The sequence below is a fragment of the Ascaphus truei genome, chromosome 3 (assembly GCF_040206685.1).
Source record: "Ascaphus truei isolate aAscTru1 chromosome 3, aAscTru1.hap1, whole genome shotgun sequence".
In the NCBI taxonomy this organism is placed as follows: Eukaryota; Metazoa; Chordata; class Amphibia; order Anura; family Ascaphidae; genus Ascaphus; species Ascaphus truei.
Window position 1 is genome coordinate 355,249,285 of NC_134485.1, and position 24,991 is coordinate 355,274,275.

The 24,991-nt window shown below is 45.2% G+C and overlaps 1 protein-coding gene across 19 annotated transcripts in view; it reads right to left on the bottom strand.

Annotated features, from left to right (window-relative positions):
• LOC142490133 (guanylate cyclase soluble subunit beta-2-like) overlaps positions 1–24,991 on the bottom strand; it is a 431,574-nt gene that overhangs the window by 66,123 nt on the left and 340,460 nt on the right. For all 19 annotated transcript variants that reach the window (XM_075591976.1, XM_075591975.1, XM_075591974.1 and 16 more), the window contains 2 exons: positions 9,417–9,520; positions 8,349–8,565 (listed from right to left, as the gene is read on the bottom strand). In XM_075591976.1, coding sequence (XP_075448091.1) covers positions 8,349–8,565; positions 9,417–9,520 — 321 coding nt within the window. The remainder of the gene's footprint in view (positions 1–8,348; positions 8,566–9,416; positions 9,521–24,991) is intronic.

A 24,991-nucleotide genomic window follows, 5' to 3' on the forward strand; every position in this document is an offset into this window, starting at 1 on the left:
GATACTTTATTGGCTAATTGATTTCATTTGCCTGTTTCCTGTCCTCATTGCTATACATGGCATACAGGGTTATTTTTCCTAAGTGCTTAATGTGTTACCTTCTACGGACCTAACAGCTGCTATTGTCGGGTGCCTCGGGGGTTAATCTTACATACCACACTCGTCCATCAGGGGCCTTTCTGTGGCAAGTGTATCCATCACACAGGTAACCACATATTCATATATATCACTCATATTGCGCAGGTGTTGCCTAGGTATACTACCCATACCACATAATGTGTCTGCATTTACTGTCCACACAAGTGGTCGTACACTTTCTGCTATAAGCACAGTGTAGGTGGGTCTGCACAGAACGACTATACTCTTACGCCTTGAAACTTGCATGCCCACAATTTGTGTACCACCTTATCTATAGGTTTATCCATGGCAACTAGCCGATACACGTGATACCACTACATTAGGCTGCATGAGACATTATTAGAAAAGCGGTCGTAAAGGCTGTTTACTTACAGAATGGGATCCTGAATATCTATCAAGGATCCCCCATATGTTCCATCTACGTAGCTGTCACAGCTATGTTATAGAGATTCACAGTCACGTGCTGTTTGATCTGCCCTTTATTTTAAACCCCATTATTTTATTCATTGTTTGAAAATAAAGTATTTTAATAATATCATTATACATTAGCAGTGATTGAGTGCTTATATACTAGGTCTCCCTTTTCTCTTGTATACTCTATCTCCCTTACCTAGTTAGCACCTCACCGTGGTTCACATTCTCAGCTGTGCGGGAGTTCCTCTTTGTATGTAGCTGTCTAAATAAAGTCCTGAACAGGAAAACATGTAGCAAGCGGTTAACTCACTCTGAGTGCTGCAATGTCCATGCGATCCGCAGATAAGGGGTCCCCAGGTGTGTTTCCGTCCGAAGGGTAAGCTGATAGAAAGGAAGAGAACTGGCAGAGCACTACTGTAGATATCCAGAAAAAAGTAGAGAGGAGGGTGCGTATCCCATAAAAAAGTTATTTATTGGTCATGGAAAAAAAGGGCAAAGGAGAGCCCCACCAACGTTTCACCCTTCTCAGAGCGCTTTCTCAAGGTATACATATCACAACTTTATTAACATAAATATAGGTACAAGATAACATAATCAACCAATACTCACAGCCCCAATGTGGTCCGCCCTCTCTAATTGCTAATACTCTCCTGGTGTATGCATATTTCCTGTGTCCGTGCACAGGGTTGACGACGACTAGCCCTGCCCCTAGCTACCAATCTGGAGGCATATGAGGTCTAACAACCCCCCGTGGTACGCGCCTGCGCAGTAACCAACTAAGGGAAAGTTCTCTATGTCAATGGAGGCCGCGGGGGAAGTAAGTAATCATAATATCCTAAGTGCGCACGTCACTGGGGCTCCGAGTGCGCGCGCATCTATACTACCCAAGCAATAATCCCTCCCTGCAGCCAGAATAGACAGAGTGAGCCGCGGACCATAGGAAGAGTGCTCTTGCGCAAAACCAACCTAGACGCCAGGGGCTCACAGAATACCCCGAGTGCAGGGTGGAATAGTGACAACGGGAGCACAAGATCCTGCGCAACACGGAATTGGACCACAAAGTGTGCTGTGGATAAAAAGACAACATAACATTATTAAAACTTAATAAATTAAAAAAAATATGTGTTAACAAAGAAAAACATTTGTAAAGACCCCCCTGTCTAACTCTGTTATGACTGATGTTAATCAACCAGAAGGGGTCAAATAAAAGAATCACTTGACATACGTACAGTATAGTCAAACCAAAACCCTGATCTATTAGGGAGCTAAGGGTAAATGAACTAAGTCGATGAAGGATGGCAAATGTCAAGAGGTTTGAATGGAGAAATTAAATGCAATATACTGGTAAGATATTGCATAGTAAGGTTCTTTATCTAGAAAAGTTAATCCATACATATAAACTCATGTTTGCTTATCATCCAAATCCACATAATAACCCTAGCTGATACATCCAACTACTAGAGCATAACAAATGTAAAGATACTCTACATATAGAAAAGCGGGACAAAAATGCTCTATAGGAACTTCAAGGAACCTCTTAAGACCTGTTTAGTAAACATAGAACAAGAGGTATACATGGCAACATATTGAAATATTAAAAGGAGGGGGGTGCAGCTTATTGGGAAGATAACATCTTCACAAGCACACCATATTGAGAAGGCATCATATTGAAAAACATGTTTAAGAAAAAGGAGAGGGGGCACATTCAGTACAGTGATGTTTAAACAGTAATCATCTGATCAACCCAATTAAATTAAATTCCATTAGATTAAATAAATGACTACATGCTCAACTAACTCAAAACAACAAATTGCTAAATTCGAAGTGAAGAGAACCCAATTGAAATACATATTCAAATTTCTTTAGAAATTAGAGTTTGAAAGTATGATTCATGTATAAAAGTACAAACCATGAGAAACTCAGTATTTAAGGGACATTCTCTAAAAGATCATAACCCATATTATGACAAGACCTGGCCATTGGGTGAAGTGTGATTTAATTGTCCAAAAAAGGACCCAGATCCCAATCAGTATTCATATAACCACAAGGAACAGATAAGACTTTCATTTATGAGACTTCTTAGATCTGCTTAATTCATGCTATATGTTTGGGGCTGGGAGACATGCTTATCTAAGGGAGTTGTGAACTGCATAGTATTTCACTAGAAATACTCCCAAGGGAATAGAAGCTTTGTTTACCCCATTGTTTGGATGGTTTCCTGATGTTAAGGAAACAGGCGCAATAAAAGGCTTATTTAATTTCACTATAATCAGTCTCCCTTGCATACCTCTGTGAGCATCCGCCTACATATGGTCGTCAGAAGTGGGACGAGAGAGGTGGTCTTTGAAGTTAGGAAGGACCGGAGATTTGTTCTGTGAATTTTTTTTTATGCTTTTTGCCTACAAACAGTCTGAGCAACTTTAAAAAAAATAAAAAAAATCTCATGCAGCAGAGATCAGAGTTAAAGGGATACACACCCAGGCAGGAAATTTACACTGCACTGAAACCTACAAAACCACAGATGGACTCTTTTCCCGAATCCCAAGAGGAGAGAGAGACTGCTGAAGCAGGTAAACCTTTATTTGCCTATCACAAAGTGTAATATGGTCATTGAAATAGGGGTTTTGCCTTTTAGCCATAGTCAGGGTTCAAGAAGTGAGTCAGCCCTTAAAAAGGGATAGGTGTTTGTTGGTTTCAAAAGTTTCGCTGAAGCAATGAAAACAGATGGTGACCCACGAGCGGTACTGTTTTTGCAAATAAAGGTTGCCACACCACATAGGACTACCAGCTGTGAATGGAGTATATGCAGAAAAGTGTGAAAATTGATGTAAGACTGTGCTGAAGCAGGGGAATTTTTAGCAAACAAATGCTGAGTGTAAAATTGCCCTACAGGGGAAAAAGGGATTGCTGAACTGTGTAAAAGGTATTCCAAAGCCAATTGCTGAGTGTTGAGTTACCCTGCTGGGAGTGAAAGAAATATTCCACTGCAATGTATGTTTTTTTCCTGCAAGTAAAAAAGTTTGCCTATGTATCTTGGGAGCAAAACAGACACCCAAAGTGTGGAGTGGGAATGCTATAATACCCAAAGATGAGACTAAAAATTACTTAACTCAAGCAGAAAAACAAATTCTGTTGCTGAAGCGGAGAGATTGCACCTAGAAAGTAAATGGTGTAAAGCAAACAGAAGTTTTTACCTAGCAACTGCACATCTTGTATACCTGATGAGAGAAAATGCATGCACAGCACTGCTGATATTGTAAAACTCATCCAAGAAAGAAAAATTCTACAGAGATGCCTGTGAGAGCTACGACCTCTACAAGCAAAATATGCCAACCTGTAGGACTACCACAATTGGGGGTTCTAGCAAATACAGTGGCAACAGCTGCAATAGCACCTACTGAGGTCAGGAAGAAAATTACACCTGATAGCCTAAAAATGGAGGACAAGATGCAGTGTTCCTGTAATGAACCCTACCCCACGGAAGAGTGGCCCTTCCAGTCCAATAAAGAGGAAGACATCTCTTACGGGGAACCCGAACCGAGTCACACCCACAAAACACCCCGAGAATAGTGGGGGTGCCTGAACATGGCACGAAACCGAAAAAACCGCTCCCTTTGATGACGAATATGATCAGCAGGAGAAAGAGCGGGAGCAGTGGATCACCGAATATTTCCATCAGCTATTACAGTTGCAAGAAAAGCCGGGTGGATCCAGTGACGCACCTAAAATTTCAAATGAAGATGGAGACACCAGAATCCCTGAAGGGACGGTGTCATCCAAAACAAAAAGGCAAAAAAAGAAAAAGAAAAGCGGTTCTTTATGTACCATGGAGGGAACAGACACGTCCGCAGATCCTGTGGAGAAAAAGGGGGACCGAGATGCCCTGCAGCCTAGAGAAAATGGAGAATTCGTCCCGCGGATAACCGAATATCCAGAGGGCCCAAGGCAGAAGTCGTATACCCCAAAGAAGTGTCTGTCCGGTGCCAACAGTGAGGAACCCTCAACCAGTCATCCCAGGGAAGCGGAGCCGGAACCAGTGAGTGACGATCCCTTGACCAGCCCTGAAGACGCCCTGAAAATTGCCAGGCGTGACTGTGATCTACTTCAAGAACAATTGAAACTTGAGAGAGAAGATAATGCTGAGTTACAGAAGACGGTGCTCGCAATGTACTCTGAATCTGGAACAGAATTGGACGATCTCAAGACTGAGCTAGATACTGCAAATGCTACTATTTCCGCCATGGATGAAAAGCAGAGCCAATCTGATAAAATGGTGGCTACGCTAAAGCGGAAGTATGAGGAGGCACTGAAGCAGATGACAGTCTTCCAGCAAGAGGTTCACACTCTTCGCATAGAGCTGAATGCCTCACAACAGGAGGTCAACAGTGTCCGGATAGAGGTGGACGTATCTCAGAAAGAGGTTCAGACCCTCCGCGGAGCACTGGATGCCTCACATCATGAGACCAACAGCTGCCGCACAGACCTGGAAGTTTCCAGAAAGGAACTACACAGTCTCACTGAGGAGCTGGACATTTCTAAAGAAACGATTGTCAATCTTAATACAAATCTCCAAGTCTCCCAGAAGGAGCTTCAGACCCTCAACCTAGAGAAGGATGACTGTCATTCTCAAAGCAGATGTGCGTAAATGGAAGGAGGACTGCAAAGAGGCCCTGAATAGTACAGAGACTGAAAAAGGAGAACATTTAAGATTACAAAGAAAAAACTTAAAACTCAAAGAAGAAAATTTTCAGTTGACAGACGAAGTCAAGGAAAAGAATAAAAAGCTACAATAGCTTAAGGAAATAAATAGACTTTTGGAAGGTGAGAAGTTTGAAGCAGAGCACCGACTGCAGAACCAACTGCAAGGTCTGCGTACGCACCTCGAGAAGGCCGAGGAGAAGCAGCAAACTCTGCAGGAAGAAAATCTGCAGGCTGTTAAAGAAATTCAAGTGCTGCAGGAACGTCTGATGACCCAGTACTGTATGTCCCCGCAAAGCAGCATTAGAAACTGAAGGCTACCCTGAGCATCACCAAAGCATCGCTAGAGGCCAAGCTTAGAACCCAGGTGACCCGGCACAAAAGGGAGCACAAGAAGGTCCAGAAACTAAAACAAGTAACTGTGGCCCGAGCAAAGAAATTCATAGTGCTTCACAATGCAATAAAAATGTGGAAGCAAGCTCAGAGAAAGCAAAGCATGCAGATAAATTCCCTGAGAAGAGACTTGCAAGACGCACTCAAAAAACAGGGATCTCTCGCGGATGAGATTACAGTCCTACAAGGACAATTATTGACCCTGACTAAGCGTCAGTATCCCACAGCCTCAAAAACCCATGAAGACAAGGGTACAGTGAGAGCTGGGAATACCGCTCATCTGAAAGACAAGGTTGCAAAATTTGAAACACCTAAACAAGCACTAGCAAAACCTTCAGCCACCCAACAGGCAACAAAAGAAGGTACACGTGCTGAATCAAAACCAGAAGAATCCTTAGCTGATGAAGCTGAAAAGATGGGACATTCTCTGGAAGTGGGTGTGGAATTGCAACTTAATCTAAAAGAGGCTGAACTAGCAACCCCATTGAGTGGAAAAAGGGCAGAGAGACACTTTCAAGAGCGGAAAACTCAAAGGGCTGTTTTTAAACGCTCTGCATCTGCTGCCATACAGTATGCCTACAATAAGACGAGCACCCGACGCGAGGGAAATCTCATGACCGCGCACGTAGCAAAAAGACTATACTTAGAAAAAGTCCTCCTCGAGCGACTGAGGGGTGCTGATCTCAAGCACCTTCAGGAGGAGACACGAATAAACTGGAGAAAGGTCTCCAATCCCAGCAGGACTGAGGGTTCTCTTCCTCCATCCACTCTCATTCAAGTCACAGAGATATCTAGAATGAGAGTGGAAGGATGGGCTTTGGCCGTGGCAAGCCCGAGCTCCCCACAAACAGGGGAGGTATGTAACAGGGGAGTTATCCCTGTTCAGGTAATGTGCCTCTAATCCAGCAGTGTTGTGGTTAACTGATGGTAGTCAATTAACAAACACCACCTGCCTGATTAGATGGCTTACAAAAGCCTGTATTTTGAGACAGGAAGTGAGACTCCTTAGCTCACACCTGAGCTGAACTTGGACACAAACAGTCTTGAGCCCTGCCAGAAGAAACAGCAGAGCTGCTTTCAAGACACAGGGGAAACTTCTAAACCTGAATGCTGACACACCCTGAGGAAAAGGGAGCTGAACCAGGGACAGAGAAGATTTTCCCTCCAAACCACAAGGAACAGATAAGACTTTCTTTTATGAGACTTCTTAGATCTGCTTAATTCATGCTATATGTTTGGGGCTGGGAGACATGCTTATCTAAGGGAGTTGTGAACTGCATAGTATTTCACTAGAAATACTCCCAAGGGAATAGAAGCTTTGTTTACCCCTTGTTTGGATGGTTTCCTGATGTTAAGGAAACAGGCGCAATAAAAGGCTTATTTAATTTCACTATAATCAGTCTCCCTTGCATACCTCTGTGAGCGTCCGCCTACACTGAGACTTTGACATTCTCCCCCGGTAGCCCATCTGTCCTCCCTTCACCCAGCCTGAGCTCTCTGAGTTCCCCGGTTTTCGTCCGGTTACTTCCCCTGCCTTTGCGCTGTGTGGTGACGTCACCGAGTAGTCGCGGGAACCCAAGCGCGTACCACGGGGGGTTGTTAGACCTCATATGCCTCCGGATTGGTAGCTAGGGGCGGAGCTAGTCGTCGTCAACCCTGTGCACGGACACAGGAAATATGCATACACCAGGAGAGTATTAGCAATTAGAGAGGGCGGACCACATTGGGGCTGTGAGTATTGGTTCATTATGTTATCTTGTACCTATATATATGTTAATAAAGTTGTGATATGTATACCTTGAGAAAGCGCTCTGAGAAGCGTGAAACGTTGGTGGGGCTCTCCTTTGCCCTTTTTTTCCATGACCAATAAATAATGTTTTTATGGGATATGCACCCTCCTCTCTACTTTTTTCTGGATATCTAGAGTAGTGCTCTGCCAGTTCTTTTCCTTTCTATTAGGTAAGAATGTAGAATTATACATTGCCACATGCTTTACATATACAAATAAGAAAAAAAAGGTGAATGTAGTATTCCTGCTTTAATAGATCAAATAAATGAGGCTTGGATAACGAGTCAAACATGGAACAGGCTGACGGTAAATGGGAGGAAGTACTACCACACGGAAAGGGTGGTGAATTCCTGGAATAGTCATCCAACAGTGAGGGTAGGGGCTAATACAGTAACGGAATTAAACATGCTTGGGATAGACATAAGATTTTCCCAAATAGTAAAGAAAGCCAAGGATCAAATACAGTCTGAGGTTATACAGCAGATAGGAAAATAGGAAGAATCAGTGGACCAAGCGGCTTTTATCTGCCGTCAAATTCAATATTTCCATGTTTCTAAGGGGCATTTTCATGAGAAATACTGATGTATGACACTTTGCTTAAGTCAATTAGTGCGCTAATGCTATGATTGTGAGTGCATTGCAATGGCAGAAACTCATTCAGAATACACTCAATATATCTTAAACATCCATATGAAATATGTATAATACGACTAAACATTTTGTTTGTTATTCCATGGCACAAAGACAATGATCCCAATGATTAGATCTTTGCATTTATAGTTTTTGTAAAGTGCTCTGGGAGATCATATAAACAGCAACACATCTTATTAATACTAAACAATTCAAAATTGGCTGATTTTTCCTCAAAAGACATATATCCATGCAAATGATAAAGAGAGCAATCATACTACAATACCTCTTAGTTTAAGCGTAGGCTCATTTGTCCCTATTTCAGGTATCATTTCTCTTCTTGTCTTCAGGACAAATGGACTGTTGATAAATGTTTGAATGTTTGAAATGGTGAATGTAACTTGTGGGTGAATGATGGTAAAATATTCATCCAAACCGATCTCCATTGTCTGTATTCCAGGAACATACTTTTGTATGTTTACCCCGGCCTGTTTTACCTTTAGCTGTGTGATGTAAAAGCAGTAGCATGAATATCTCTTATAAGCCTTGATTATACAGGAAAACACTCGCCAAAACAAATACTATGCATCCCCTCAAAACGCTTATACCAAACACGACTGTCGCGTCGCTTGTTCCTGCAATGCGGGTGATAGTTGAAGCATTTGTGGCGGCCGCATCATGTGACGCAGCTGCCCAATCAAAAAACAGATTTCAGCCTGCAGTCGCGCGCAGAAGAATGTGCTTGTGCATATGTGGCTCTGCGACGTCACAGGTGTGCGCACACGCATTGCAGTGCATCAGTATAATCGTAACCTTAGGGTTTATACATTGACACATACACAAATAAAAATGATCAACATTAACCTCTCTCTGAATGTGTTGCTTTATTTTTGCTAGGAGGTAAGGCAGGGAAATATATGGGTGCTAATTTGAAACTCTTCTTGACATATTCAATCATTTCATTTACTATCTATCAATATAAAAGATTATCTTCCATTTGTAACAATTTAGGAAATGCTTAGTTAAATGAGGACAAATGTCAAAAATACTCCTTGTATTTGTCTCAACAGAGGTCACCAAGGATGATTGACTGAATCAAACATTGTAACTGCAGGATTTAAAAACGATTGTAAACCAAATATAAAAATGTGTTACTTGCCTGAATGCTTTATTTCAACTCCTACATATGTTGATAAGTGTGCAAAAAGTAAACTGCCCCTGTAGGAAATACTAGGGTATGTCAATGCAGATTATGGTATTGATTCAATAATCTTCGAAGTTGCTGATAACTGAAAACTCCCAATAACTATCACAAATAAAACCTCCAACTTTTGAGAAATCAGCTTGCTCTTACTTGTTTGTCAAACACGATATGGAAAGGAAGCTCATTGCAGAATGTCGTCTCATCGATCCATAGTTTATCTGGGTAAACGGGCTGGAAGGAATTACGCAGATGTCCTGAAAAATACATTGTTCTAGTTACTTCTTAAATCCAAGTCCAGCATACAAGATCACCTCAAAGGAAGACATGAGTAAGGCAGAAGTGTAACTTCTCACTGATATTTAAGGAGTCTCACTTAATTGGGCACACTTGTTTTTAGAATGTGTTGTCCCAAAGGCTTCAATGGAGCTTTACTTATTGAAGTCAGTATTTCTCCAATAAAATATCACGTTTAAACTAAAACCTCAGTTAACTGGAATTAAATATGGATACCATAATAAAGAGGAAACAATATATATGTATATTTGGAATAAGGTGCATACCTCCCAAAATGCGTAACCAGGCTTCCAAGTAACCAGGGGGAAAAATATGGAGGGGAGACAGCACACTAAAGCATTCACAGACACACTGCTTCAGGTATCTAAGTGCATGTAAATAAAAATCCCCAGAAGATTCCATTGTGATAAATAATTGCCTTTACTGACCAAGAATCAGGCAGACATCCCCCCTCCCTCCCTCCCCCCCCCCCCCAAAAGGAAGTATCAGGCCCGCATGGCTTTTCATCAGGTTGGTGTTCCCAATGAAAGGCCATGTGGGCCTCAAATGTTGTTTGGGGGTGTCTGCCTGATTCCTGGTCAGTAAAGGTATTTATTTATCACAATGGGAGTCTTCTGATGAGTTTTCTTTACACGCACTTAGAAACCTGAAACACTGAGTCTGTGAGTGCTTTAGTATGCTGTCTCTGCTTCATATTTGTTTCCCTAAACTAGAACCTCCAAATATCTCTTATTTGGGGCATTTTATAGCTTGTTGTTACATACACACCACAGATATAAAAGATTATGGTTATTATGTTTCAAGACAATTTTGGAAGAAAACTTCATTGTTTACTTTGCATCAATGTGTCAAGTTTATTTCTGATGAAATTTTCCCCTTACAAAAAACAGTTTATAATGTGGAGTTGCCTGATATACATTATAAATGGGATGCATCAAATTCTGCTGGGATTCCCCAAGCTCGTTGAGACCCCAAGTACAGTTAACATGAATTACTGTTAAAGCCGGCTCGCAGTGCAACCCCCTCCATCAACACTTAGTGAATGTTTTTCTCCCTTTTGCTTGAACCAAAAAGATCTGGGTTTTTCTGATGTACAATCACAGCACTATATGTAAACAGTTGCAGTTCATCAAAACATACTTTACAGGTACTGAAAGTTTCGCCTGGTGATAGAAACACTATCTTTGAGGTGAGTGAAACTGCTTTGAAAGAAAGTCAGCTCCTTGTGACCATGGATAAGTAAACATATCTGCCCAAGTCACCAACATTTGGATTCTACATTGTGCCTTTAAAAAATCTATGCACAGCGATGCATACATTGTCATATTAGAAAAAAACTTTTTTATGACTTTCCGGATACAATGTTGTAAGGGAATCAAGGAGTTAAACTACCTTTACAGGGCAGGAGACTGAACTAGGTGTCGGGTTTCCTACAGGTGATATGTAAAACTCCTGATTGAACAGGGGATAAAAGGCATGGAGTAGAGTAGCTGCTTTCGTTGTCCCTATTGGAGACTCTGTGAGAGGATCACAGATAACAGAGCTCCCGCCCACAAGGATCCAGGCTTGTTGGCCAGAGGGTTTTGCCTGGCAACAGTGGGGAACAAAAGCCCCACATAGCAGAGAAGCCTGCACGGATCGGGCAAAAGACTTACTGGGAGCAGCAGGACTTCACCGCCTGCATCTTGAGTGCCTGGAGAAATCAGAGACGCCGGACCAGAACACACAGATAAGACTTTCTATATTGTTCCCTGGTCTTCATACTGTTTTATATGTTTTGAGGTTGGTAACCAGCTTAGCTGGCGGCGCAGTTAGAACGGGCCGGAGTAATGTTTATTTAATTTTCCTAAAGGGAATAGGTGTTTGTTTTATGATTTGGTTTTGCTTAAATGACAGTGCACCTAATGTTTAGTTGTTTTTGTGGAGAATAAAACCATTATTATGGTTTACGAGAAATGCATGTGTGGACTCTTGTCTGACCTCGCCTACAGGCTGCTCCATCACATATGGTGTAAGAAGTGGGATGCAACGTCTCCAGAGGTCGGAAGAAGAAACGCACGCAGAGGGCACCAGAATAAAGAGCCTCAAATCTGGGCGGAAAGATAAAGATCACTGTGCTGGATGAAGCAAAAAACGAGGCTGCACAACAGACGGTGACACACAAGAGCTACTGATTCTAGGAGTGAAGTTTGCACCCCCAGTTGTGTGGGGGGAAAAAACGGGGTTTCAAACTGGCTGTGCTGAAGCAGTGAAATGAATACAGATGGTTACCCAAAAGCGGAACTGATTCTTGAAGTAAAGTCTGCCACACCGCATAGGACTAGCAGATGTGATTGGAGTATATTCAGGAAAAGTGTAAAAGAGTTGATGCGAAACTGTGCTGAAGCAGGGAAACGAATACAGATGGTGACCTATGTGAGGTACTGATTCTGGAAGAAAAGGTGGATGATAAGTTTTGACTGATGGTTTGCTGAAGTACAGGCTGCACAGCGACAGCGAGATGCAATAGCAAGATGCCCATAGTATGTATGGTGTGTGAGGACCGAGGGCACCCAGAAGTGGCATGTCCTTATTTTCTTGAGGTATGAAGAGTACTGGCAGTAGGAGGAAGATTGTCTCCAGCGACTGCCACAGCAAGCAACGCGTGTGGTTGAGGAGAAAATGCAGAAGATTTGAGCAAGTAAAGTGAACTCAGTAATGTTCATGCCTCAGAACCTCAAAACAAAGATAAAAAGAGTAAAAAGAAAAGAAGTTCGCTGACAGTGGAATTACAGAAACGGTTAATAATGAGCCTGCAATGTTACAAAATCGCAATTCCAAAAGGAGCCAAGATGTTCTGCAGCCTATAGGGACTGGTGAAAGTCTCCTGGGCATGGTGGAATATCCAGCGATGAAGGCGTGGATTCAAAAGGAGACAGCAAAGGAAAAAGATGAGAAAAAGGTTGATGATTCCTTGAGCCAGGTTAAAGATGCATTGTAAAGTGCCAAGCATGACTATGATCTCCTCCACGAAAAGTTTGTTAAAGAGCAAGAAGCCAAGATTGCGCTACAGAGAGGGGTCTGTCCGCAGCGATCGTCAAGTGTGTAACTTTGGAGAAGACAAAGCGTCACTTGCAGAGCGAGTTCCAGGACATGAGGACTAACCTTGAGCGGTCAAATGCAGCTGCTGTCAGGAATGAAGAGGCAAAGGCTGAATTGGAAGTCTCTCAGAAGGAGATTCACCATCTGGCCGCAGCGCTGAATTTATATGATTACACCCTTGAAGAGGTCAGGAAAACTGTAGAGACTGACAGTCTAAGATAGAAAAGAATTACTTTAGTGTGGCACATAGAGAAGATAAACACCCTAATTAAAACATAATCTTCATTAAGGTAACTTAAAATATAACTGTTAAGTTACCTTAATAAAGATTATGTTTTAATTAGGCTGTTTATCTTCTCTATGTGCCACACTAAAGGGATTCTTTTCTATCTTAGACTGTCAATTATCCTTTTACCCTGTGAGCACCACCCTACACATTCTGTTTGGCTATATTCCCTCCTGATGTAGAGCAGGGAACTCTCTACGTTATATACTAATGCAGTTTTAACCTTGTATCCAAACTGTAGACTGTAAGAGAAGAGAAAAAAAAACCTACCAGAGATGGTGTAAGGACCCGCGATGCGTAGACTCCCGCTACCAGCGCCTCCTTACCTCTTCTCCCCGCTACCTCTGGTCTCCGGCGTGCCCCGGCCTCGGCATCTCCCCCGCGGCTGCTCCCGCACTTCCGGAGCGCGCGCGGACCCAGGCTTCCCTTTCCTGGTGCTGGGAACCTGACCCCGCCTCCTCAGGTGCGGCGCTCGCATCAGCGCATTTCCCTGCCCCTGCTCCACCAGGTCCGCCCCCCCAGACTCTTCTCCCCTATCGGGGCTTCCCTTGGGCCGCACCTCCGCTCCTCCCTTTCCTCTGATAGGTCCCATACCACTATTTAGTCTCCCCTCACCATTACCACATTGCTCTGCATAGCTTCTGTACCTTGGTGCTGTCTGCTTCTGCCTGGCTCTCTTGTGTTTCAATCCCTATTCCTGTCCCTGGATTCTCTGCTGACCTCCCTGGATTTTGACCCTTGGCTTTGGACTTTGATTACCCTTCTCTCTGGAACCCTTTGGATTTGGCTTTGGACTCTCTACCTTGCAGTCTACTACATCCCTTGGACACGGCTTACGGACACTCTACCACGCTGCTCTTCCTACACCTTGACAATTGTCTTACGGACTTTACCCTTCTACGCTGGAGTTGGCAAGTACTGTACTCTTTCTATTTTTGTTTCCTGGACCAACTACGCTACTTCCACACTCCGGCTGTGCCCCCGTTTACTGTTACTGTAGGTGTGTGGTATTTCTCCTTTCCACCTCAGTCCCGGGGTCTCGTCTGGCTTGTGGGCAGGCCAAGCATTACAGAAGGTTTCAGATTTGACTAACCAGGTCAGTGAAAGAGATGAGAAGCTTCACCAAGCAGAAAAAGTGAAGAAACTGTTGGCCCTGGAAAAGCTAGATGTTCAGCAAGCACTGCAGAATACATAGAGAGTACTGCAACGTGTCTCCTTGGTGCAGCGCACAAAAGCAGAACACAAGCTGCAGAGCCAGCTGCAAGGTCTGCGCGCAAGTCTGCAGGAGGCCAAGGAGAAATAGGCAGATGCTGAGGAGAAGCAGCAACTGTGTACCCAGTTTGTCCCTGCAGAGCAGCATGAGGAGCTGAAGGCCACACTGAGCATAACCAGAGCATTACTGGAGCAGCAGCTTAGATGCCAGGTAACTTTGTTTGAGGGAGACTCCTTGAGAAAGCGCAACACTTGCGTGAAACACGTGGGAGGACTTTCTGTCTTGTCTACCACTTACTTTTGTTTACAATAAAGCCTACAGGACACCTGCAAGCTCATATTAAACCCCCAAATTAACCACAACATATATATAAGCATATAAGCAGTGCTCGACAAATCCGGTCGCCCGCTCGCCAGGAGCGATTGGATTTGGCCAGGTGGCGACCCGTAATGGCCGCCCCTGCAACGCATGCGGTTATCTTTCAATTTCCCCTGCTCAAGCCGAGAAAAAAAAAATCCCCTTCTCTGATTGGCCTGACTCGAGTTGGCCCGCTGCCAAGACTTTTTTTTTTATTTGGGGGGGGGGGGGGAGGCTTGCTCTATATGAGCAGGAGCAGTGACGTCCGCCATCCTTTCCAGATTTGTTTATAGAGGAAGTAAGTGCTCCCCCTGCCTCATGCATTACCATCTCCACAGCCCGCCCGACCCCCCTCCCCCTCCCTCCTTGTGGTCAACAGATGCTGTGTCTGTGTGTGTGCTATGCTGGGTCTGTGTGACATGCTGTGTGTGTGTGTCATGCTGGGTGTGTGTGTGTGTGTGTGTGTGTGTGTGTGTGTGTGTGTGTGTGTGTGTGTGTGTGTGTGTGTGTGTGTGTGTGTGTGTGTGTGTGTGTGTGTGTGTGTGTGTGTGTGTGTGTGACATGCTGGGTCTGTGTGTGTGCTATGCTGGGTCTGTGTGTGTGACATGCTGGATGTGTGTGTGACATGCTGGATGTGTGTGTGTGACATGCTGGATGTGTGTGTGTGACATGCTGGATGTGTGTGTGTGACATGCTGGGTGTGTGTGTGTGTGTGACATGCTGGGTGTGTGTGTGTGTGTGTGTGTGTGTGTGTGTGTGTGTGTGTGTGTGTGTGTGTGTGTGTGTGTGTGTGTGTGTGTGTGTGTGTGTGTGTGTGTGTGTGTGTGTGTGTATGAGAGTGTGTGTATGAGTTTGTATGTATGAGAGAGTGTGTGTGTGCGTGTGCGTGTGTAGGATACCTGAAGTGTCACCCCACTCCATCACCCCACCCAATCACCCCGTCACCCCACCCAATCACCCCGTCACCCCACCCAATTACCCTGTCACCCCACCCACCCAATCATCCCCCCAATCACCCCCTGTCTCTAACCCTCTGTCTCTCGCCATCTCTCTCTCTCTCGCCCTCTCTCTCTCACCCTCTCTCTCTCTGTCTCTCGCCCTCTCTGTCTCTCGCCCTCTGTCTCTGACCCTCTCTCTCTGTCTGTCTCTGACCCTCTCTCTCTCTGTCTCTGACCCTCCCTCTCTATCTGTCTCTGACACTCTCTATCTGTCTCTGACCCTCCCTCTCTATCTGTCTCTGACCCTCTCTATCTGTCTCTGACCCTCTCTATCTGTCTCTGACACTCTCTATCTGTCTCTGACCCTCTCATTCTGTCTCTGACCCTCTATCTCTCTCTCTCTGTCTGTCTCTGACCCTCTCTCTCTCTGTCTGTCTCTGACCCTCTCTCTCTGTCTGTCTCTGACTCTCTCTCTCTATCTGTCTCTGACCATCTCTATCTGTCTCTGACCATCTCTATCTGTCTCTGACCCTCTCTATCTGTCTCTGACCCTCTCTATCTGTCTCTGACCCTCTCTATCTGTCTCTGAGCCTCTCTATCTGTCTCTGACCCTCTCTATCTGTCTCTGACCCTCTATCTGTCTCTGACCCTCTATCTGTCTCTGACCCTCTCTCTCTCTCTGACCCCCTCTCTCTCTGACCCCCTCTCTCTCTCTCTGACCCTCTCTCTCTCTGACCCTCTCTCTCTCTGACCCTCTCTCTCTCTGACCCTCTCTCTCTGACCCTCTCTCTCTCTGACCCTCTCCCTCTCTCTCTCTTTGACTCTCTCTCTCTCTTTGACTCTCTCTCTCTATCTATCTCTTTGACTCTCTCTCGCTCTTTGACTCTCTCTCTCTGACTCTCTCTCTGACTCTTGGACTCTCTCTCTTGGACTCTCTCTTTCTCTTTTACTCTCTCTCTCTCTCTTTGACTCTCTCTCTTTGACTCTCTCTCTCTCTCTGACTCTTTCTCTCTCTCTCTCTGACTCTCTCTCTCTCTCTCTGACTCTCTCTTTCTCTCTGACTCTCTCTTTCTCTCTCTGACTCTCTCTCTCTCTCTGACTCTCTCTCTCTCTGACTCTCTCTCTCTCTCTCTGACTCTCTCTCTCTCTCTCTGACTCTCACCCTCTCTCTGTGTTTCACTCTGTGTCTCTCACCCACACTCTATGTCTGTCTCACACTCTGGATCTGGATATCTTATTTACCCTATATATCTTAACTGCCCTATACTACACAGAAATAACTTATACTGCTTTCTTCCAGATCTGACTCAAGCTTCACACGGAAGACATCGGAATCTCCCCTAAACCAGAAGACATGTAGAGAACACATCCCCTCCAATGTATAACATTGCGGGAATGAGGGTACATGGACATTGAGGGACTGCGCATCAGGTAAGATCCCAGTCGGGATTGCTGCTTTAGATATTGTGAAGCGGCGACGTCCAGACACTGGTTAAGGGGTTCAGGAAACTAGTCATTCACATCTGGCTTTTATTTCTAGATCCGACACACACACACACACGTAACCAGGACTAATTGTAGTATAATGTAATACAATAAATACATTTATGTCAAAAACGAATGTTGTTCTTACTAGGAATTTATTAAATATTTTATTTATATATTTTATTTTAAAGCGGGGTTGGGGGCGGGGCTAGGGTTGGGGGCGGGACTAGGGGCGGAGTTGGGGGCGGGAATAGGTGGCGAGTAGATTTTTTGGTTCGGCGAGTAGATTTTTGGGTGATTTGTCAAGCACTGCATATAAGTATCACAGAGGATTGCTACTGAGCATGGCAATATATATTTAAAACCAGAGACAGAACATGAAACACAGACAGAGCTCAGTGCACATCCATTGAAAACTTATACACGGTACAGTGCCTAAATATATATGTATAGATATCTATTAAATAAAATGGTCTTTTAGTTTAACATTTTGGCCAAATTGTTGTAAGTCCCTGAGCCACTACACGGCAGACCACATCTCAAGGGTGGAAAAAATAGGGTAACCCCAATTATCGAGGCCACTACCAGGCACTATGGAGTGTGTTTAGGAAAGAAGGTTTGACGCCGGTATATAGGTGATGCAGGTAATAAGGCAATATATGGGTATCTCCGATACTAACAAGGGGAGTGGGGTACTGGAAAACCGGTTAGAGGTACAAGGGGACACCTCCCAAGGGGGCGCCCCCAAGTAAATCACGGCCCGGCTACCAATATATCCTCACCTGTCTCCCCTGTGTATCGCGTGGAGGTCCCTTGAAAGCCGTTCCTGTTTGCGGCTGCAAGCTTGATCCTGGAGGTCCCTTGAAAGCCGTTCCTGTTTGCGGCTGCAAGCTTGATCCTGGAGGCTCTGTGTGCTGGGATTCTGCTTGTTGGCGTCTGCGTGCCCCAACCGGATAAGACGTCACAGATGAAAAAAATGGAGATTGCTTCCGAGGTTCACAGCACCTTCACTCAGCCAGTTGTATGAATATAAAAAAGTTTATTAGTAACCAGCAATGTACAACAGCATGAACACTCTTACGCGTTTCGTCCAAGCCAGGACTTTTTCAAAAAGTGCTGTTCACGCACAATGTCCCAGTTCATATAGGGAGAGAGCTAGATCAACAGCCAATCATTCCTAAGGTCAGATAAATTATCACTGCTGAAATCAATTAGGTGATTCGCTATACTATAGGACTGTTTATATCACATCGCTCACTACATGAATGGACATACAGACATGCAAATATTGCATACATTGTTAACAATATTAAAATGACAGCCTAATGCTGTATATAATTAAAATCAAAATCATACAAAGCATTATGTTCAAATACTGGTATAAATAAAACATTAATAAATTGTATAATAATTAATCAATTAATTCAATCTGAAAGAAAGTGAATAGGAATTATAGCTTACATAATCATAGAAATAAATGAATAATGTAACATAGAATTAATTCTCAAAACTTAATAAATGTTATAATACACAGTGTGGATATTTTGAATTAACATTATATTAATGTTATATTATATTTAGAAAAATCATTAATATAATGTTAATTCAAAATATCCACACTGTGTATTATAACATTTATTAAGTTTTGAGAATTAATTCTATGTTACATTATTCATTTGTTACATTATTCATTTTTATGATTATGTAAGCTATAATTCCTATCCACTTTCTTTCAGATTGAATTAATTGATTAATTATTATACAATTTATTAATGTTTTACTTATACCAGTATTTGAACATAATGCTTTGTATGATTTTGATTTTAATTTTATACAGCATTAGGCTGTCATTTTAATATTATTAACAATGTATGCAATATTTGCATGTCTGTATGTCCCTTCATGTAGTGAGCGATGTGATATAAACAGTCCTATAGTATAGCGAATCACCTAATTGATTTCAGCAGTGATAATTTATCTGACCTTAGGAATGATTGGCTGTTGATCTAGCTCTCTCCCTATATGAACTGGGACATTGTGCGTGAACAGCACTTTTTGAAAAAGTCCTGGCTTGGACGAAACGCGTAAGAGTGTTCATGCTGTTGTACATTGCTGGTTACTAATAAACTTTTTTATATTCATACAACTGGCTGAGTGAAGGTGCTGTGAACCTCGGAAGCAATCTCCATTTTTTTCACATCTCAAGGGTCCCTAACACTAATATAAATTCTTAATAACCTGTGTATTACCAGGAAGAATGATTTATAATAAATCTGTCAAAATTAGTTGAATAGTTCTAAGTCTGATTGAAGCTTTTATTAACCTGCACATTACCAGTAAAAGCACTCTGTATTAGATTTGTCACAATCACACTGCAAGCAAGCAAGTTCCCCAGAGAGTGGGAGATGCTATGGAGTGAGCTTTTAACCATTTAAATGTGGGATGGGGTGAGCTTCAACAAGATAGGCCCCATGCCTATCAGCCTTGAGAAAGCGCCCATGCGCGAAACGGTCGTCGGCGCAGGCTGATCATTATGCAGTAGCTCTTGTCACGTTGAGCTCGGACCACTACCTCACCTGTCTACATATATTTGAATTAGTAAATGGCTGCGATTGTAGTTAGTGGTTTCTGAACACCACATAGATTTATACCTGATCCACTGTGAGGAGCTCGATCTAGCAGGACATTATACAGAGCCTGCAACTGACAGACTGAATCTGATGCATCTGTAACCACTGCCCTATCATACAAACGGAGTGTGGTTTTTGATGCACAGTTGATTTAACATCCTGATATTTATCTTGGATTTTTAGAGTGTTTATGTCTGCAACAACCAGGGTTTTTTGGCATACTTGCTAAGTATAATTACCTTTATATAGCTAGGATTATACTACCATTAAGCACACATTATATCTGCAGCAAACTGACAATTAATTTTACCAATCCAGCTGCAGCTGGGGAGGCGATACACCCCTTCCACTTTGACAATTACCCTCTAGTATACTTTTAAGGAGGTATAACAAAGTGCCAATATACCACTCCATATACACTTTATAGGGTGATATAGGTTTGTGTGCATAGTTTTTTGGCTATATGCTAAATTAGCATCTACCATATTACACCCTGGTGATAGCAGGCATCTGACTGGGATATACGGTCATTTTATCTTCATTTATGTACAACCCTTTTATTTTAAGAAAGACATCAATAAAGTAATTTAAAATTCTCTACCATTTACGCATTATCACTATCACTTTAGAGTCATAGGGGCTGATTCACTAAGTTCCGTTAATTAGTGCTAAAATGGGTTAAATCGCTTGGCCGCAAAAGGGTGAAGCCATAAGCGCCATTCACTAAGGCTGTTTGGCGCGTTTACGGCCTGCCTTGCAAAAAAGGGCCATAGATTGCGAGCACCTTCTTTACCCCGTTATCGTGCTTAAAGTTATTTAGCACGATAACTATTATAAACAAAGCAACCTGTAAGAACTGCATGGAGATGCTGCGTCTCAATGCACGGCTCTTACAGGCGATCGTGCTGTCCAAATATGCTTTTTAATACTAGTGTACATGAGCAGGGGGTCTCCTGAGCTGAACCGCATTGGTTTCAGGTCAGAGGACCCCCTACTTCAGGAGATACAGGCCCCGTTATGGGGTGCCAGTATCCCCTGCAGAATTGAAATGTCCCGGTCACGTGACGCGGGAGCTTTAAAAGTGCAGGGGATACCGGCACCCCATAACGGGGCCTGTATCTCCTGAAGTAGGGGGTCCTCGGACCTGAAACCAATGCGGTTCAGCTCAGGAGACCCCCTGCACTTCTACACTAGTATTAAAAAACACATAACAATAAACAATAATTCCTTACCGTAGCGGATAGCCGCTATGGTAATGAAGCTGCATTAATGTATTTTAATAATAGTGTGCGGGAGCAGGGGGTCCCCTGAGCTGAACCGCATTGATTTCTGCCTCAGAGACCCCCTGCTTCCCGAGTTACAGGCCCCGGTATGGGGCATCGGTGCCAGTGTCGGCGCCATCTTTATAGCGTAAAAGAAGCGACGTGGGCTCAATAAAGATGGCATCCACACTGGCATCTGATGCCCCTTACCGGGGCCTGTAAATCGGGAAGCAGGGGGTCTCTGAGCCACAAATCAATGCGGTTCAGCTCAGGGGACCCCCTGCTCCCGCACACTATTAATAAAAATACATTAAAGCAGCTTCATTAACATTGCGGCTATCCGCTAAGGCAATGAAGGGGTTGAGGCATAATAGCATGTTTATTGGGGACAATTGCTCCCAATAAAAATTGCTATATACAACACACATACCCCCGCCCCCTAACACATACACACTACAGTAATGGGCAAAATTACTATTATCCACATATGGATAATAATGCATTTGCACATTAAATATACATTAATCACAATAAATACATTTTGTACTCACCCTTGTCCGGCACCCACGATGAAGGCCATCCGCATCTTCCTTCCCGTCCATACACTGGGGTGCTGAAAAATATACACAAGAAAAAGTGCAAAACTAATGTCCCCTAACCCCTTAATAACATTAGCGGTTATTAAACGCTACAGTCATTAAGGGGTTAAGCCACCCTGACCCGATACCCACCCTTCACCCATTTATTTGTACAGTGGCTTCATCATGTATTTATATATATATATCTATATATATATATATCTATATATATATATATATATATATACTTTATATGCATGATTAACCAATATACAAATAAATACTGTACATGGCCAAATACAAATCTCTCCAAATATCAAACAGCACCATGGACGGGGAGGAGATGCGGATGGCCTTCATCGTGGGTGCCGGACAAGGGTGAGTACATAGTACAGTATATTTAATGGGCAAATGCATTATTATCCATATGTGGATAATAGTAATTTTGCCCATTACTGTAGTGCAGGGGTGAGCAAACTTTTTATGCCGAGCCCCCCTTTTCATCCATGAAATTTCTCGGGCCCCCCCTGCCTGATGTAATCAAAATCACATGACGTCAGTGCATGTGCAGTGCATGACGTCAGTGCGAACCAGCTTTGTAACGCCCCCGCCACGCGTCTACAAAAAAAGTATTTATAGCACAAATTACATAACTTAAAAATAAATATTATAATATTTGTCTAATAGCGTTCCCATTTCTGCTGTATTATTAATCTCTCTCTTCCCGCCACATTAGAACACCTCAGGACCTCTCTAACCTCTTCCAGTCTCTCCCTGTATTTCTCACTCCCCCTCCAGTCCCTCTCTATTCCTCCCCTCAGTGTCTCCCCCTCCCCCCCCACTCTCTTTCCCTCCCCCCAGTGTGTGTCTCTTTCTCCCTCCCCCCATTGTCTCTCACTCTCTCCCCTCTTCCAGTCTCACACTCCTCTTCCAGTCTCTCCAACTCCCTGTATTTCACACTCCCCCTCCAGTCCCTCTCTATCCCTCCCCTCAGTGTCTCCCCCCACTCTCTTTCCCTCCCCCTGTGTGTCTCTCTCTCTTTCTCCCTCCCCCTAGTGTCTCCCTCCCTCCATTGTCTCTCACTCTCCTTCCAGCCATTGCCTCTCCCTCCCCCCAGTGTCTCTCTTGCACTCTCCAACCAGCTATTGTTTCTCCCTCCACCCGGTGTCTCTCTCACACTCTCCCTCCAGCCATTGTGTGTCTCTCTCCCTCCTGCCAGTGTCTCCCTCCCTCCCACCAATGTCTCTCTCATCCCCATCCCCATGTAGCTCTTTCACCCCCCCTCCCCATGTCACACTCACTCTCACCCCCATCCCCATCTCACACTCTCACCCCCCTCATGTCACTCACACCCTCCCCATGCCTCAGTCTCACACTCACTCCCCCATGTCCCAGTCTCACACTCACTCCCCCATGTCCCAGTCTCACTCTCCCACCCCCCCATGTCCCAGTCTCACTCCCCCCGCATGTCCCAATCTCACTCCCCCCATGTCCCAATCTCACTCCCCCCCCATGTCCCAGTCTCACTCCCCCCCCCATGTCCCAGTCTCACTCCCCCCACATGTCCCAGTCCCCCCCCCACATGTCCCAGTCCCCCCCCACATGTCCCAGTCCCCCCCCACATGTCCCAGTCCCCCCCCCCATGTCCCAGTCTCACTCCCCCCCCCCATGTCCCAGTCTCACTCCCCCCCCATGTCCCAGTCTCACTCCCCCCCCATGTCCCAGTCTCACTCCCCCCCCATGTCCCAGTCTCACTCACCCCATGTCCCAGTCTCACTCCCCCCATGTGCCAGTCTCACTCACCCCCTCTCCCCATGTCGCTGATGCAGGAAGCAACGAGATGCTGCTGTGTACTGTAGCACAGCGCCACCTAATGGCCAAAAGAAAAATTGCAGCTGCAGACGGCTTTTTTCCCTCTGCTCCTGGCAAAATCGCCGCTGCTTCCTGCGCCCCCCCTAAACAATCTTGCGCCCCCCCAGGGGGGCGCGCCCCCCAGTTTGCGCACCGCTGCTGTAGTGTATGTGTTAGGGGACGGGGGTATTTTTTTAGAGTATTGTTTATTTTTTGGGGGCACACCATTGGTACCGCAGGCCCGCGGACGGCCGCGGGGACGCCCGTACACCACCGCGGACACCCCCGTAGTCCCTGGGGATCACACGGGCACCACCGCGGGCCTGTTGTATGGATGGTGTGCTTGCAAAAAGGTAAACAAGTGTTTAAATGGCCGAGTGTGAGAGGGGCTACACTGTGAGGGGGAGGTATGTAAGGGAGTCAAGGAGTTTAACTCCCTTTACAGGGCAGGATTCTGAACTAGGTGTCGGGTTTCCTGCAGGTGATATATAAAACTCCTGATTGAACAGGGGATAAAAGGCAGGAAGTAGCTGCTTTTCAGTGTCCCTTTTGGAGGCTCTGTGAGAGGATCACAGATAAGAGTTCCCGCACGTAGGGATCCAGGCTTGTTGACCAGAGGGTTTTGCCTGGCAACAGTGAGGAACCAAAAGCCCCACATAGCAGAGAACCCTGCACGGATATGGCAAACGACTTACTGGGAGCAGCAGGACTTCACCGCCTACATCTTGAGTGCCTGGAGAAATTGGGGACGCCGGATCAGAACACACAGATAACACTTTCTAAATTGTTCCCTGGTATTCGTACTGTTTTATATGTTTTGAGGTTGGTAACCAGCTTAGCTGGTGACCCAGTTAGAAAGGGCTGGAGTAAGGTTTATTTAGTTTCCCTAAAGGGAATAGATGTTTGTTTTATGATTTGGTTTTGCTTAAAGGGACAGTGCACCTAATGTTCAGTTGTTTTTGTGGAGAATAAAACCACTCATTATGAAGCGGCCTCCCTAGCCATAAGCGGGGGGGCTTCATGACCGGGGGGGTCTGGCCTTCCCCTCGCTGGCCCGCCCCCACACCTCCCTCCCCGGCACAGGGGAGGAGTTCCCGGAAAGCCTTCTTAAGGCCAGGCTGGCGGGCAGCACGTCCTCTTTTGCTGCCCACCAGACGATTGACCGGACTGACCAGTCCATGGGAAGGTTGGTTTCCCGCGTGTCGTCCCCCCCCTTCTCCCGAATCCCGCGGCTGCTGCCCGCGCGGACAGGGAGGTGGGAGCGGGGTTGGTTGTTTGGGGCTCCCCCCCAGTCGGGAAGTAAGCGCGGGGTTGGCGGGCGGCGAGAGCACGGCTGGCCCCATGCTTGCCCATCCCATACTTGCCCGTTCTGGGCTGGTTGAGGGGGCTGGGGGAAAGCTGGGGCCACGTTAGAATTGCCTGGGCTGCATTGGTGGTTCGGTGGGGGCGCGGGGAGTTGTCCTCCGGCCCGCGATCACCAATGAGCCTCCAGGGGGGATCGGGGGGGAGCTGTGACGGGGACAGCTAGTGGGCGCGCGCGGGGCTCCCGCACGGCCCCACCTCACTCCCATGCCCCTGTTCCCAGGAGAGGTTGTGGACCCGGAGGAACACGTGTTTCCTCCCCCAACCCTCCCGCATACCCCGGTGCTGTCGGCCTGGTCCGGGGATCTGGCGGCCGCTCGCGACCCGCGCGGGGGCTGAGGCGCGGCCTCCTGCGGTCCCACGTGGTGCGGGCGGTGGCAGGGGGTCT